Consider the following 17,453-nt stretch of genomic DNA (forward strand, 5'->3'; position numbering starts at 1 on the left):
CAAAATGGATTAAAGACCTAAATGTAAGGCCAGAAACTATCAAACTCTTAGAGGAAAGCATAGGCAGAACACTCTATGACATAAATCACAGCAAGATCCTTTCTGACCCACCTCCTAGAGAAATGGAAATAAAAACAAAAATAAATGGGACCTAATGAAACTTCAAAGCTTTTGCACAGCAAAGGAAACCATAAACAAGACCAAAAGGCAACCCTCAGAATGGGAGAAAATATTTGCAAATGCAGCAGCTGACCAAGGATTAATCTCCAAAATTTACAAGCAGCTTATGCAGCTCAGTAACAAAAAAAAACCCAATCCAAAAATGGGCAGAAGACCTAAAGAGACATTTCTCCAAAGTAGATATACAGACTGCCAACAAACACATGAAAGAATGCTCAACATCATTAATCATTAGAGAAATACAAATCAAAACTACAGTGAGATATCATCTCACACCAGTCAGAATGGCCATCATCAAAAAATCTAGAAACAATAAATGCTGGAGAGGGTGTGGAGAAAGGGGAACACTCTTGCACTGCTGGTGGGAATGTGAATTGGTACAGCCACTATGGAGAACAGTATGGAGGTTCCTTAAAAAACTACAAATAGAACTACCACATGACCCAGCAATCCCACTACTGGGAATATACCCTGAGAAAACCATAATTCAGAAAGATTCATGTACCAAAATGTTCATTGCAGCTCTATTTACTATAGCCAGGAGATGGAAGCCACCTAAGTGTCCATCATTGGATGAATGGATAAAGAAGATGTGGCACATATATACAATGGAATATTACTCAGCCATAAAAAGAAACGAAATTGAGCTATTTGTAATGAGGTGGATGGACCTAGAGTCTGTCATACAGAGAGAAGTAAGTCAGAAAGAGAAAGACAAATACCATATGCTAACACATATATATGGAATCTAAAAAAAAAAAAATGTCAAGAAGAACCTAGGGGCAAGACAGGAATAAAGACACAGACCTACTAGAGAATGGACTTGAGGATATGGGGAGGGGGAAGGGTAAGCTGTGACAAAGTGAGAGAGTGGCATGGACATATATACACTACCAAACATAAAATAGATAGCTAGTGGGAAGCAGCCACATAGCACAGGGAGATCAGCTCAGTGCTTTGTGACCACCTAGAGGGGTGGGTTTGGGAGGGTGGGAACGAGAGAGACGCAAGAGGTAAGAGATATAGTAACATATGTATATGTATAACTGATTCACTTTGTTATAAAGCAGAAACTAACACACCTTTGTAAAGCAATTATATGCCAATAAAGATGTAAAAAGGAAAAAAACTTTAGTGTGTATAAAATTACCTAGAGTACTTATTAAAAAGTGTCTTCCTCCAAAATTAAATCAGTAAGTCTGGGAATTTCCATGTTTGATATATTTCTGATGCCAGTGAACTCAAAGAACAGACTCTTATGCCAGTGGAACTTACTTAAAAGAATAGACTGGTTTTTAGAGTCTGAAGCCCAGCTTTGTTTTTTTTTTTTTTTTTGCAGTACACGGGCTTTCCTCTGTTGCAGTCTCACCCGTTGCGGAGCACAGGCTCCGGACACGCAGACTCAGCGGCCATGGCTCACGGGTGCAGCCGCTCCTCGGCATGTGGGATCTCCCTGGACTGGGGCATGAACCCATGTCCCCTGCATCGGCAGGCGGACTGTCAACCACTGCGCCACCAGGGAAGCCCCAGCTTTGAATTTTACTAATCTCTGATTGCATTGAGGAATCTGGAATTGGTAGTGCTCCTACTGTCACGTAGAAACAAAGTTAACCATCTTCCTGGACCTAAAATCATCACTAAACTGTCTCTCCTAAAATGTCAGGCATTCAATTTAAAACAGAAACAAAACAGGTAAATGAGGAGGAAGTACAATGGGACCAAAATCCAAGAGAAACTATAGGTAATAGAAACAGACACGTGAGGAATCCAGATAATGGAATTATCAGACAGAAACCTTAAAACCCTGTGCTTGTTATGTTCAAAAAAATAAAAGATAGTTGAAAAGAAGAATCAAATATAATTTTAAAACTGAACAATAATATGAAAATATTAAGTATTAAGGACATACTATTTGAGTGAAATACTAGGCTAAAAATAAGGAGAGAATGTGTAAACTAAATGACAACATCAATAGAAAATATATTGACCAAAGCTTAAAGACACTGAAGAATGGAAAATAAAGAAAAAAGCAGACGGGCACATGGAATACAGTGAATAAGATTAGCATACAAGTGGACTCCTCAAAGAAAAGGAAAGACAAAATGGGGTAGAGGTAATACTGGAAGTAATAGCTGAGAATTTTCCAAAAATGGTGAAAGGTATCATGCTATACATTAAAGAAATGCTGTGAATCCCAAGCTGAAAAAAATGCAAACAAAACTATACACAGTAAAACTGTTGAGAAACAAAGATATTCCTGATAGTAGCCAGAAGAAAAGATACATTACCTTCAAAGTAAGGGTAAGACAAAGAAGTGATTTCTCAAGAGAAATGAATGCCAGGAAAATAATAGTGTATCTTCAACATGCTGAAAGAAAATAACTGCTAACCTTGAATTCTATGACCAAGGAAAAGATCCTTCAGAATAATGGTGACAAAAGCTGTTTTCAGATAAACAAATTGATAGGATTTGTTACCAGCAGACTTGCACTAAAGGAAATACGAAACAGTCTTCAGAATGAAAAATTACTCCGTATGGAATCTTGGAGACACAGGAAAAAATGTTGACTGACAAAAGCACATACTGTGAATAGATGTTAAGGCGTGCTGTTTAAAATAGTAATAATTCCTTATGAGGGTGAAAATATGTATAAAATTAAAGTGTATAAGAATATTAGAATATACGTTAAGATAGTTGCCCCCAAGACAACCCCCATTATCTCCACCTCCTCATGTCCACAGCCTTGGATAGTCCCCATCCACTTTGTACCAGCATCTTGGTATTGTACTGGTCTTTGTGCCCAGTGACATATAGCAGGAGTAATGGTAAAGTATATCACTTTCAAGATTAAGTTTTAGGTCAAAAGGATAAACTTAACAGTTATAAAGTAAATAAGTTATGGGGATGTATTTGTACAGCATGGTGACTATAGTTAAAATATTATATTGTATATTTGAAAATTGCTAAGAGTTCTAGAAGATCTTAAAAGTTCTCATCACAGGAAAAAAAGTGTAACTATGTAGGGTGATGGATGTTAACTAGACTTACTGTGGTGATCATTTCACCATATATACAAATATTGAATAGTTGTGTTATACACCTGAAACTAATGTAATGTTATATGTCAGTTGTACCTTATTAAAAAAGAAAAGATTAGATTATAAAAGACACCTTGGCTTACATCTTGGGTGCACACGCCCTCTTGCTCTCTCTCATTTCTCAGTCTGGGAAATTCAGCTGCACATTCAGGCAGACTATGGAGGGGCTCACATGTTAAGGAATTGAGATCTCTGGCCAATAGAGAGGAATGGAGGCCTGCTAACAACGATGTGAGAGAGCTTGGAAGTGAATCCTACAGTCTCATTTGAGCTTCCAGATAATTGAAGTCCCAGTCCACAGCTTGACAACAACCTCGTGAGAGACCCCACGCCGGAACAGTCCAGCTAAGCTGCTCCAGATTCTTGACCCTCAGAAACTATGTGAGATAATGTTTGCTTTGTTAAGCTGATCAACTTGGGGTAATTTATTGTGCAGTAGTAGGTAGCTGATACTGATTTTGGTTCCTGGAAGTTGCATGCAACCGTAACAAAAACTTGAGATGTGGTGGTGGCTTTGGAGCTGGGCAGTGGATAGAAGCTGTAAGAATTTTAAGAGTATTAATGAAAGCCTAACGTGCCTTGAATAAATTGGTAGTAGAATTTTAGACTTTGAGGAGGCTGCCAGTGAGATCTTAAAGGAAAGTGAGGAAAATCTTATTGGAACCCAGTGATTTTTGTTATAAGGTGGCAGAAAGTTTAACAACGTGTCAATCTGCAGTAAACTGAAAGATAAAAAATATATTTATGAACTAAACGATCTGCCAAAATGTTGAAAGTACTGCTGGGTTTCTTCTTGTGCTGCCTTTAGTCAGATACGAGAAAAGAGAAGCTAAAGAAAGGACTGTTAAATAAAAAAGAGCCAAGACTTGCTAGTTTTGAAAATTAGCCTCTCCAGATGACAAACAACACTAAAACTAAGAAATATTTCCAAGCAAAGATCAAACTCAAGGCACTCTCAAGAAAGCAGTTCTAAAGTTGAAGCCAAGGTTGTGACTGTAAAATTTCTTTGTTAAAACCTCAGAAAAGTTGAAGGTGGTGCCTCACGATACTCTTCAGAAAAAAGGGCCCTTTAAAGGATTTCAGGGTGTACTTTATACCGTCTTTCAATATGTGGCTTCTAGGAACAGTAGGGCTTCTAAGAAGCTTTAGGGCAATGTCCCTGAGCCTTCTCAGTATAAACCCAAGGTAGAAAGGACTTAGCTAGAGGACATTTGTGGTTGTGACTTTTGCCTACTAGGTTGAACTCCAGTGGGATCCACTGGAGACGCACAGTGTTTTCAAGACCCACTGCCATCTTGGACTGCAGAGACAGTATAAAATTAAAGAGGCATTTGCCCTTGCAGACTGCTACAAGCAGGAATCAGACTAAGAATTTACTCAACTGCAAACATGTGCTAACTTACATGAAAAAAAGGATGACTCAGAAAACAGAAGCAAATGTTATGAAGAGTCATTTTCATGTCAAGGCAAAAGTGAGCCCTAACTAAGGAACTTTCAGTATTTATCTTTTATTTCACAGGCCTGTAGATCAAGAGGAACTATACCCGAGATGCTTAAGGAACTATGCCCAAGGATCCTCATCTGTACCTTAGTCAGATATAAATGACAAGTTTCTGAACTTTGAGTTGATGCTGTAATAGGATGAGACTAGTGGGGGCCTTTGTGGGAGGTGGAGTGTATTTTGCATGTTGGTGGGAGGGTCTGTGGCTTATTGGGTACCAGAGGTTTTACTGTGGTAGACAACCTCACAGATGCTTCCAAGTTATCGCCACCTCCTGTTATTCACACTCTTATGTAATCTACATCATACCAGAGTCGGTCTGTGTGACCAGTAAAATATGGCAGAAGTGATAGTATGTTGTTTCTGAGTTCGTAAAAGATACTGGAGTGCTCTCTGGCTCTCTCTTGGATCAGTCACTCTGAGTGAAGCCATATGCCATGCAGGCAGCCTATGGAAAGACTTACATGATGAGGAACTAAAAGTCTCTGCCAACAGCTGGAGAGGAACGGAGGCCTGCCAACAACACACGAATGAATTTGGAAGCAGATTTGAACAACATGATTAACCACCATGACCTAATTGACATGTGTTGCACTTAGTCAATGCAGAATACAAAAATTTTGTAACTGGAAGTTTTACCAAAATTAACCACATGCTGGGCCATCAAGCAAATTCCAATATATTTCTAATGATAGAAATTATTCAGTGTATTTTCTGTCCTCAGGGGAATTTACAAGTCTGTAACAGAAAGACAACTAGATGGTCTCTCAGCTACCTAGAAATGGAACAATATACTTCTAAGTGATCGTTAGGTCAAAGAAGATATAAAAAGTAAAGTTAGACATATTTTGAACTGAGTAATAATGATGCATCATAAAAGAATGACTAAAGTCATTCTTAGAAGGAACTTTATAGCTTAAATGTAAATACTGGAAAAAGAAGAAAGACTGTTCTCAAGAAGAGAAGAAAAGGAAATTAAGCCTAATCAAGAAATAATAGGGCTTCCCTGGTGGCGCAGTGGTTGAGAGTCGGCCTGCCGATGCAGGGGACACGGGTTCATGACCTGGTCCGGGAGGATCCCGCATGCTGTGGAGCGGCTGGGCCCGTGAGCCATGGCCGCTGAGCCTGCACGTCCGGAGCCTGTGCTCTGCAATGGGAGAGGCCACAGCAGTGAGAGGCCCGCATACCACACACACACACAAAAAGAAAGAATAATATGAAGTAGACATTAATAAAATAGAAAAAAATTTTTTACATTAAATGAACAAAGTTGGCTCATCATAAAGAATGTTCGAATTACATCAGTAAAATAAAGATGAGTCCTGGCAAGATTGATCAGGAATAAAAGGAAAGTAGGCCCAAATCACCTATATTAGGAATGAAAAAGGGGACATCATAGCAGAGTCTAAAGACTTTTTTAAAAGATTAATTTTGAATAATTTTATGTAATTTAAAAATTTAGGTGAAGTGGACAGATTTCTAGAAAAATACAAGTGTTGAAATAAATAGAAAATCTCAATTGCCCTGTCTGAATAAAGAAATTAAATCATTAAATAAAAATCTTTTCACAAAGAAAACTGTAGCTCCAGAAGGCATCACCAGTAAATATTCAACCAAATATTTAGTAACACAATACCAAATAATTTATACAATATTAGCAAGCCAAACCCAGCAGTATGCAAAAAAGGAGTTAAAAAATGGCCAGGCTGGATTTTTTCAAATGCAATTTTGGTTTTACTTTGAAAATCACTTATTATAATTTTTGTATTATCTGAGTAAAGTAGAAAAACCATCTCAGTAGATGCAGAAAAAGCATTTGATAAAACTCAATATCTATGTATGACTTTTTTAAGAAAAGCTAGAAATAGAAACCTATTTCAGACATACTTATTGGTAAAATATTCAAAGCTCTTCCTTTCCGATCAGGGACAAGACAAGGATAACTATATTAGAGGTCTTAGCCAGTGTGGTAATGCAGGGAAAATAAATCAAAGAATAAGGATTGAAAATAAATAAAATTGTAATGTTCTAGAAGACATGATTTTATATGTTGAAAATTCCAAAAGTTGTACTAACCATTAAAATCAATAATTAAGTTTCACAAGGTGGTTGGATATAAGGTAAATAGAGAAAAACCAGTTATTTATCAGCAACAAAAAAAGTTGAATTTTAAAATAATGTTTACAACAGATCAAAGTACATAGAAATAAACCTTACAAAATTACTTCTCTACAATGAAAATTATGAAACATTACTGAGCAAAATTAAAGAAGACCTAATGAGTTGATGGTTAGGGGGTCACCAAACTTTTTCTGTAAAAAGCCAGATAGCAAATATTTTCAGCTTTGTGGGCCAAAATGGTCACTGTGGAACTACTCATCTCTGCTGTTTTGGGTGCAAAAACAGCCGTAGGTGACACATAAATGAATGGGAATAACTGTGTTCCAGTAAAATGTTATTTACAAAAATAGATGATGAGCGAGATTTAGCCTGTGGATCATAGTTAGCCCACTCCTGGTCTAGGTGCTGGTTAATTAATGTCTACCAACATCATAAAAAGAGGGGCAACTAGATATTATTTGCATCTTGTTTAGAATATATCTCACAATCCCTATGAACTAGTCTTACTAAAAATTGCAAGAATAAAAAGATTGATGGTGAACTTTTCAGTTAAAAGACACTTGAAAGAAAAAGACACTTGAGACTTATCAGTCATTTGCAGTGTATGGGTTTTATTTGGATCTATATTAAAAATGATTTTAATTAATTTAGTTTTAATGTAATGAATATTCGATATTAAGGGATTAGTTTTAATATTTTAGGTGTGATAATGTTTTTATGGTTATATTTGAGTCCTTGTTTCTGAAGAAATATATCTTGAAATATTTGTATAAAATGTCACAAGTAGGATTTGTTTGTTATACGTTAACACCTGTGATTTCATAGTTGTGTTATATTTTCTCTACTAGTCTCTCTGTCTTTACCACTGGGTGTTCTCACCCTGATTCCAGGGACTGGGTCTAATTCACCTGTGTATTTCTAGCGCTAAGCATAGATGCTCAGTAAGTGCTGCCAAAGTGAATGTAGCTAACTCCTCAGAAATAGTAAATGTGTCTTTTAGGCCCAGTGTTATCAAATTGTTTTAAAGTACTAGATTTCTTTAGAAATTACTTTCTGTTTCCAAGGGGGGAGCAGTCATGTGCCAATATAAGGAGTAGACTACGTTAGCTTTATCAGGTATATTTCATAGCTTTAGTCAAAATGCTCTCTAATATTCACAGCAAAATGAACAAATGGAAATTATATTTATTTTAATTTAGCATAAACATATTTCCCTAACTAACTTAGTAAAAAAATTTGACCTTCATTGTGGCCATGAATTAATAGAATCCAAGCACAGATTTCAACAACATTATATTCACTTAGGAAAAAAACACTTTAGCTGTCACCTCTAATTCTGAAACATAACTGTTATTTCTGAATATTCACCTTCCTGTCTTATTTCAAATGTATATCTTAATAGTTATAATAACTAGGTAAAACTTTGTATCCTGTTTTTTCTAAGCCTATTTCTTCCTGTTACAGTCTTAATAGCCATCATTTTAAATGATTATTTTCAACACAAACATTTTTAATGAAGGTGGGATACTTTATATAAACAAATATAAAGGAGTTGCTATATATGAACAAGTAATATACATATGATTATGACACATACATAAATATGCTAATTATTTTTCTCTGCTGTGATGCTGTTGTATTCAAGCTTTAATCATTCATACAGTCTGGTTCTTTCAAATAAAAATTGTTTGAGAACAAACTCATATCTTCCTTAAAAGAACTGCTTTTTAATACACTACTTTTGGAAACAGTAAAATATCTTATAAATACAGTAGTAGTATTCTGAGTAATGTTAATGAGGGTTTTAGCAATGTAAGATACTGTTGGAGAAAAGAAAAATGAGAAATATTCTGAATCCCAATAAAGAATGGGTTTTGAAATAATCTTGATTTTTTAAAAATTTTATTGGAGTATAGTTGATTTACAGTGTTGTGTTAGTTTCGGGTGTACATTAAAGTGATTCAGTTATACCTATACATATATCCATTCTTTTTTAGATTCTTTTATCGTATAGGTTATCACAGAATATTGAGTAGAGTGCCCTTGTTTTAGGTCCTTGTTGGTTATCTGTCTTACATACAATAGTGAAATAGTGAACTGATGTTTTGTTTTCATTGTTGACAGTGAGTTTCTGACAGTTAAATCACCAGATTCTTTCCAGGAAAATATCTATTAGTTTTATGAAGATTCTCATTTTTTAAAAAACTATGCTTACTTAGAAAATATATACCTCAATATAAATCATAATGAGGGATTTTCTTATTTTTTGTTATTTTATCCTGTTTCTTTATCCCATTACCTGCTGTATTGTTAGTCATTCCCCCCCCCACCCGCCCCCCAGCCAATAAAATGAGACCTGTAGGTACCTCAGTTTTGGCAACCTACCGATGATTAGTAACTAACTTGATATATTATTTTAGGATTCTTACTCACATATTGACTCCCAGAGCAGAAATTTCTGATTAATAAGAATATTTGATTCCTAGCTTTACAGCTTCAAGTAATCTTAGAAATGATGTAATATCCTTTGCTTCCTTTGTAACTTCAAATAAGCATAAAGCAAAATCCTTCAAATAAAGTATAAAACAAATTTAGTTCAGGGTTAAACAGTTGTATATTAGATTGTAAAATGGGTTAAGTTAACATGGGAAGTGCATGCTGTTGGTTGTTTTAGAAATGTGAATGTAACAGGTATAATTAGGAGAATATATGTGACAAAGTATCATAAAAATTAGCATTGGATTGGATATTTTAAATACTAGACAAACTACATTTGAACTTTTTGAGCTAAAACGATTCCCTGCAAGTGAAAGACAAATTTATGAGTCCCTTATTGAACTGATGCAAAGCGTGTGAGTACAACAGTCAGTTGGAGCCTCCCTTTTGCCATATTTGTCTAATGTATCACATATCAGGCCGATTACTATTTTCAGAAACAGTGTTCATGGCTGAAATCCTACAGTTAACCTTTAGAAGATCAAAAGGAAATATACTTATTAATAAGGTGAACCTAATGTATACATATTTTCTCTTTTTCTGCCTTATTGCTTGCATGTTTAGCAGCTTTTTTTTTTTTCATTTGTTGCATAGAATTACTGAGTATGTATTTAAAGGTCAAACAAAGTCATCTTAGGATGGAAAACTAACGTATCAGTTACAGGGCATAGCTGGATATTTTGGCAACAGTAATTTGTAGTTATTATTTTAAAAGATTTATTTTAACGTATAGAATGATATTATAGCTGTTGCTAACTGAAATTGTATAAAACTTACAATTTTTAAAGGTTTTCTGCTTGAGATCAAGTACTAAAAGCTGAAAGTATGTCTGTATCTTTAATCAGAGCTGTATTTACACTTTGCATTCACTTTCTCATCATAAATACTAAATGTATTCATTATTTATAGTATACCAAAGTATCTTCATAGAGTAGTAGAATGCCTTTCTAAACTGTCTGTTAATGTTTGTGTCATGATTATTCACATTCTGTTAAATATTAAAATTTCCAAAAATGTTCCTTTCTTTTTCAGCTATCCAATATCTATTATTTTTTACTGATGGGTTTTAATAGTTACTAGTTTCTCACTGGAGATCTGTAGGTTTTTTCTAAAGCCTCTTTAGAGAAATGTATTGTTATTCAAAACAGTGAAATATATCAAGCTATAGCTGAAACCAATTTGTTTTGTTTTTTAGGTGGTTGAACAGGGTATGTTTGTAAAGCACTGCAAAGTAGAAGTATATCTCACAGAATTGAAGCTCTGTGAAAATGGAAACATGAACAATGTTGTAACTCGAAGATTTAGCAAAGCTGACACAATAGGTAATGCAAGATCCTGTTTCTTTGTTAAACCATTGCTATTAGAAATTTATTTAAAATTCTATTAGTTATATGCTACGAAGATGATAACCATTTTAAGGGTTTATCCTTAGACATTACAGGTTTCCAAGCATCATTCAATATGTCTTAGCTTAGAGTTGAGTTATTTATCATTTCTAGGTCTACTTTACATTATTAAATGAGTTTAATATTTGTGCCATTTTACTTTTTAAAAAAAAATCAAATAATTGTTTTAATTTAGCATTTGAAAATGCGTATCATGTTTGTAACATGACTATAAATTGAAGTAGAACTTTAAATAAAAACTTGCTTAGGTAAAACTTTGTCGGGTAATGTAATATATATATCAATAATAATAATGATAATTTACCATTCTTAGCATGAAAAATGACCGTTTATTTTCTTTTTTTCTCACAGTTTATTCTTTGGACTCTATAAATACAAAATTAAGTAGCTACTTACAGCAGCGGGCTTAGCATTAATATGACTCACTGATTTTTTTTTTAATAATGAGTAGGTTACAGAATTATATATCAAATATAAGTGTGCCTAACTCCTTCTATGTATTTATATATCTTTATATATTTACCTATCTACACATATAAATGTATATTTAAATACATGTAAATTTATAATTCTGTTTAAAAGCCACATGTTAATTTAAGATCAAGAATGTATTGAATAACAAAATAAAACTCATAGATTCAGAGAACAGATTGGTGGCTGCCAGATGGGAGGGGCTTGGAGGTTGGGTGAAATAGGGTGAAGGGGATTAAGAGGTATAAACTTCCAGTAAGTCATAAGGATATAATGTACAGCATGGTGACTATGGTCAATAATATTGAATTGCAAATTTGAAAGTTGCTAAGAAAGTAAATCTTAAAAGTTCTCATCACAAGGAAAAAGTTTTTCTAACTTTGTATGGTGACAGATGATCACTTATTGTGGTGATCACTTAGTGATGTATACAAATGTTGAACCATTCTGTCATACACCTAAAACTAATACAATGTTGTATGTCAATTATACTTCAATTTAAAAAAAGAATATATTGAATAAAATGTTTTTTAAATAAATGATTATGCATTTAATAACAGAATTGCAGTACTTTTTGATAAGACACAACTCAAAATAAAAATTATAAAAGGTTGTTATTTTCAAATAAAGTTTTTGGAACAGAAGATTAATGGCAATAACATTGATCTTGTTGGAAAGTGCAAATGGACACTGGAGAAGGACATAACACTTAATGTAGAACTTAGAAAGATTAGAAAATTTATGAATTATAGCACCATATAGCTTTTCTTGTTGGAACCAGTCATTAAGTACACTTTATTAAAAGTAAATAAAAATATTTCTGAATTTCTTAAGTACATTTGACTTTCACCACATAGCCATTTCACTGCAGGAAAATGCTTTTAACTCATAATTTTCATGAAATAGTACCATTCTTCAATTTCTAATGCTTGGTTTATCCTAATGTTTTTGCCAGACATTATGTATGGATTTTTTATTTTCCCTCTCTTTATTTACCTAGAGCATTTGTAAGTTGAGATGCAATTTCAATAAACTCACACAGTCATCTTTCTAAAATGAATGCTTAAAATGTTAGGAACTCCATATAAATGTCATTTCATTACATTATTATGTATAAAGTATTATTATGGATAAAGTACTTAACTTTTTCAGTTCTAGATTTTTGGAACATATTCAGGAAAGTAAAACATTTCTATATCCTAAGAACTGAAAGTTTTAGATGTATAAAATTACATTAATCATGATATTAAAATGTACACAATAAGAATCTTTAAGAATCTGTAAGTCTGTCCAACAAAGATGACCTATTAAAATTAATTCAGAGACTAACTTCTGAAATGTTCAGCCAATTGGAATATAAATAAGCTACCTCTTAAATGCTTGATGTAGGTAATGTTTTCTAGTTATTTTAAAGTTTGGTATTTTCTAGTTAAAGTTTGGTATTAAACTTTTGGTATTAAAGTTTCTTTGTTTCTTACCTCATTTCTATAGGAAAATTATATATATATATATATATATATATATATAAAAGTTATATGAGACAATAAGAAACTTATTTTAGAACATTAGTTCACTGAAAAATATTTTAAAACTCATTATATGAAGATCTAAGGTTTAATTTCTGAACTCAAAACAAGCATTTTGGAGTTTTTACATTAAGTACTAGGTAAGAATTATCAAGGAGATGATTTGTAAAGAATCTCTGCTTCAAAAAGTTTATGATTTACATAGATGTTAATTAGCATAGCTTAAATTTACTAATACTTTAAAATGCTACATACATTGGCTATATGCCTTAAAATTGTATATGAATAAATTTTTTCATATAGCTAACATTTCTTACTAGAACAGTTTTTTCAAACTGTGTTGTCTGTACTTTTGTGGTCATTAAGCAGTTTGTGGAGTAAAGAGAATGGAATGGAAAATATCAGAATAGAAAATATCAACATATATGTGTATAGTGGGACACAATTCCTTACTGTAGTTTTAAAAGTTTGAAAATCTCTATTAGAGCAAGTTTGCTTTTTAAGCAAAAAGTTTTGCAAAAATTAATCAAGCCAGGAATTTTAGAAACTTCATTGTTATGGTTATAATAGTTAGCAGTTATTGAATACTTACTATGCTTTAGGCACTTTACAGGAAATTTCTTATTTAAACCTCAACATTACTGTACCCTCATCTTAAAGGTGATAAAGCCTAGGCTAAGAAGGGTTAAGTAACCTACATAGGTTCACCCTGGTACCAAATGATAGAGCCAGTATTTTAACTCCTTAACCCAGCCTCTTATACCAGAGTCTCACTTCTTAATTTGCTGCCTTATACAATCTGTGCAAATGTTAATTGGGTTGATTTTGTGTTTCTTTAGGAAGTGAGTTTTGAAACAAAGAATTTGATAAGAAAGGAAATACGAGATGTATATTTTTCCCTGTGTGTTTTTTCAATCTTGATTAAAAAGGATCAAAATAGCTATGTACATGAAATACAGTATACAAATTTTGTAAATGGAATTAAGAAATATAAGCACCTGTTTTCTGTTTTTACCAAATAATAAAATGTTCCATTTTCAGCTAGTAATGCCTACATTGATTTATAATAAAAATGATAGTAGCCATAGGTAGGATCTAAATAATTTACCATGTTCAGAGCCAAAATACTTTGCCTTTTTAATATTTTTCTCCCTAAATTGATATATTTGGGTATTGAACATGTGTCAATAAGGAAGATAAAACTTGTTCTTATTTTTTCTTTAAAGATACCACTGAAAAATAATTTTATTATAAAATTTGAAAAATACTTTATGTTTATAAAATTTATTAATAGAACTGCTTAACTTTCTTATTAAATGTTCCTACTAGAAATGTTTGTCACAATAATTTTATTTCTGTTATCTGTGTTAATATATTTTTATCTCTTTATGCTTTTCATTAACTGCCTAATAGAGTCGGATTAATATACAGAAAAATATGCACATGTTCTCAATACCTTGACATTCTCAACTCCAGTGATCTTGATCTGCATCCAGCCTCAACCACCAGTTCCCATAGATATACCCTAGGCTGTCATTATCTACAACTGCACTTGCCAAATTTCAGTTTAAGCAAACTGCTTTCTGGCTACCACTTCCTCTGCTCCCGTTCTCCCTTGAACCCACTAAATCAGACCAACCACTTCCTTGGTTCTGCTTCTGTGATGGTCTCTAATTCTACATTGATACATCCAGTGGTCGAAGTCTTCCATTTCTTAATGTGCCAGCAAAAATTAACATACTTACTGACTTTTCCATCTAGAAATATTTTCTCTTCACATGGCTGCCAGGGTACAAGTTCTCACTGGCTGCATCTTCTCAGAGTCCTTTGTAAGATCCTCTTCATATTTCTGACCTCAGAACATCAGTGTGATATGCTCAGTCCTTGGATCTTCTTTCTTTTCCTTGATGACTTCCTCTAGTCCCCTGGCTTTAAATACTTTTCTGTATATTGATGTCTTATATCTCCTACCCAGACTCTCCCTTAATTCCAGTTACAACCATTCCATATCTTCACATGTGTCTGATGAGAATCTAAAGATAACATATATGAAACTAAACTCTCTCCCTTCCCCCTAAAAGCTACTACTCTGTCATTTTTCCTCATCTGAGTAATCATCACTTGCACTCTTCTAATTGCTTAGGCCAAAACCCTTGGTATCATTCTGATTCTCTTCTATTTCTCACCCTGCATATAATTTAGCAATGTATCTTCTAAGCAGTGCCTTCAGAATCTATTCCCAGTCTGACCACTTAACATTGCTTCCACAGTTACCACCTTGGTTTGGATTTCTGTAGTAGCCTAGTCTCTCACCCTTGACATCCTGCAGTTTGTTTTCACTAGCAGCAAAAGTGAACATTTGAAGTGTCAATTGGATCATACCACTTCTCTGCTCAAAACTCCTAAATGACTTCTCTTCTTAATCAGATAAAATAGAATACTTTCATAACTGCCTCAATTCTGTATGATCCTACATGTGTACCTTTATGGTCTTATTTCCACCTTGCTCTTTCCACTTTAGCCACACTGGTGCACCGTTCTCTTCTAAAACATGCCAAATACATTCCCATCTCAGGGTCTTTGCATTACCCTTTTCAAAACTCAATAAAGGAGGCATTTCCATATGTGTTGGTATATATGATATTATGTATATAAATATGTATGTATTAATAGAAAAAAATGCCTGGAAGAAGTATCAAAATGTTAACAGTGGTTATTTCTAGGTGGACATTTTATTTGTACTTGTATTTTCTGAATTTTTGCAATGAGCAAGATTTATTTCTTCAATCAGGAAAGAAGTATTCATTTTTATAGAAAGACTAAAATGACCTCCCTTCCTTGGCTTCTTCCTCTGTCGTCCTTCCTACATTATTTTCTGTTTCTTGATCTGGGTACTGCTTACACGGGTGTATCCACTATGGAAATTTATCATTATATACTGACGATTTGTGCATTTTTCTGTATACATTTACAGTTCAATAAAAAAAATTAATGCCGCCAAAATAGAAAGCAGTACTTACAGTATATTTATATTTCTTTAATGTAATTTTTTAAATGTTCTGGCTAGTTTGCATTAGGTTTTGAAATACACTATAGTATTTACTACTTATTTAATGCCTTAATCAAACTGTCATTGACTATAAGACTATTAAAGAACATTAGCTGCTAAGTAGAACATAAACAGTGTTATTGGACTAAGTTTAATTATGTAGGATAGATGTGGGTTTTTATATTTTTTAAGAGAACATGTATTTTTAGGTTTAGTATTTTACAAATAATGGTTTTTCCAAAATTAATCAAGTATTCTAAAATTTAGAAGTATTTCATATTTCTTTATATGCCATAAAATATATTAAGTGTAATTTTCTTGAGTCTAAGTTAGGTAAGTTATTGACCATAATTTGATAGATATAGTAATATTTTCTAATATCTCTTTCTAATGTTTATGTACTTTAAAAGATTCATCTAAATATGGTACCGAAACTTAATTATTCTCAAACATGTAGACACTCCTATATCTTATTTTACAGCAGATTAAACTGCTCCAGTTTTTTAAAAGAAAGACTTCTTCCGTTCAGATAATTGGCTTAGAAATAAAGAAAATATATGGCTTTACCTTGGAAACAAGAAATTTTGACTAATTCAGACCTCTCTTCAAAGAAGGCACTTTTCTTTGTGTCCCTATATTCTATTTAATTTTAGTTAGCTATTTAAACTGTAAATTGTATTCAACTTAATATAAATTATTCTTAAATTGGTTATAACTTAAAATACTTTTTATCTGTGGCATCTCTGAGTCATACTTTAATTTCTAACTCCAACATATCATTAGAAAATATATTGATTTTATAATGTGTAAAAAGTTAAAGTTCATCCTGTATAACATAAATTATATTTTAGTGTTATATGATTGAACTCTTACCTTTTGAGGTCTTAATTTCCCAAAGTAATCATCTGAGTTATAATTACCATTTTGTTCCTAAAAAGTATACCTGGTCTTAAAATTTTTCTTTATTGTTTTTATGTATTTCCTACATATTTGTTCATCTATTCTTGCTATTATATCAGTAATTTAAATTTAGGATTTTTATGTTAGTGAGCACTTAACTCTCTGTGGTATATTTTTAAATATTATATTTACGTATCTTTCCTCCTTAAATCTAGATACAATTGAAAAGGAAATAAGAAAAATCTTCAATATTCCAGATGAAAAGGAGACCAGATTGTGGAACAAATACATGAGTAATACATTTGAACCACTGAATAAACCAGACAGCACCATTCAGGATGCTGGTTTATACCAAGGACAGGTATTTTTTAGCAATACTGTTTATTTTAAGCATATTATACATGAAGTTTTTGGGAGTCACAAACTTTATGGCTATCCTGACAATCTATAATGGATTCTACTGTTTCTGGTTTCCTCTTTCTAACTCTTCTCTATCCCTGCTGGTCACTAATTATAACTTCTGCTTCTCTCCTTGAGCTTGAGAATAACCTACTTTTTAAAAAGAAATTATTTTCCATTGAAAAATAGCTAATAAGGGGTCAGCAAACTTTTTGTAAAGGATCAAATAAATATTTTTGGATCAGTGGTCTGTAAGGTCTCTGTCACGACTACAACTTTGCCATTGTAGTAGCAAGAAAGTAGCC

General features: G+C 33.0%; 1 protein-coding gene across 7 annotated transcripts in view; it reads left to right on the forward strand.

Annotated features, from left to right (window-relative positions):
- USP15 (ubiquitin specific peptidase 15) overlaps positions 1-17,453 on the forward strand; it is a 127,820-nt gene that overhangs the window by 35,957 nt on the left and 74,410 nt on the right. For 6 of the 7 annotated variants that reach the window (XM_027106875.1, XM_027106878.1, XM_027106877.1 and 3 more), the window contains exons 4-5: positions 10,593-10,719; positions 16,965-17,110. In XM_027106875.1, the coding sequence (XP_026962676.1) occupies positions 10,593-10,719; positions 16,965-17,110 (273 nt within the window). Of the gene's footprint in view, positions 1-8,939; positions 9,906-10,592; positions 10,720-16,964; positions 17,111-17,453 lie in introns of those variants that run through there. The other variant, XM_027106879.1, reaches the window with a different exon arrangement.

The sequence above is a fragment of the Aethalodelphis obliquidens genome, unplaced genomic scaffold (genome assembly GCF_003676395.1).
Source record: "Aethalodelphis obliquidens isolate GAN/ISIS:26980383/991018 unplaced genomic scaffold, ASM367639v1 scaffold8, whole genome shotgun sequence".
NCBI classification, from domain to species: Eukaryota; Metazoa; Chordata; class Mammalia; order Artiodactyla; family Delphinidae; genus Aethalodelphis; species Aethalodelphis obliquidens.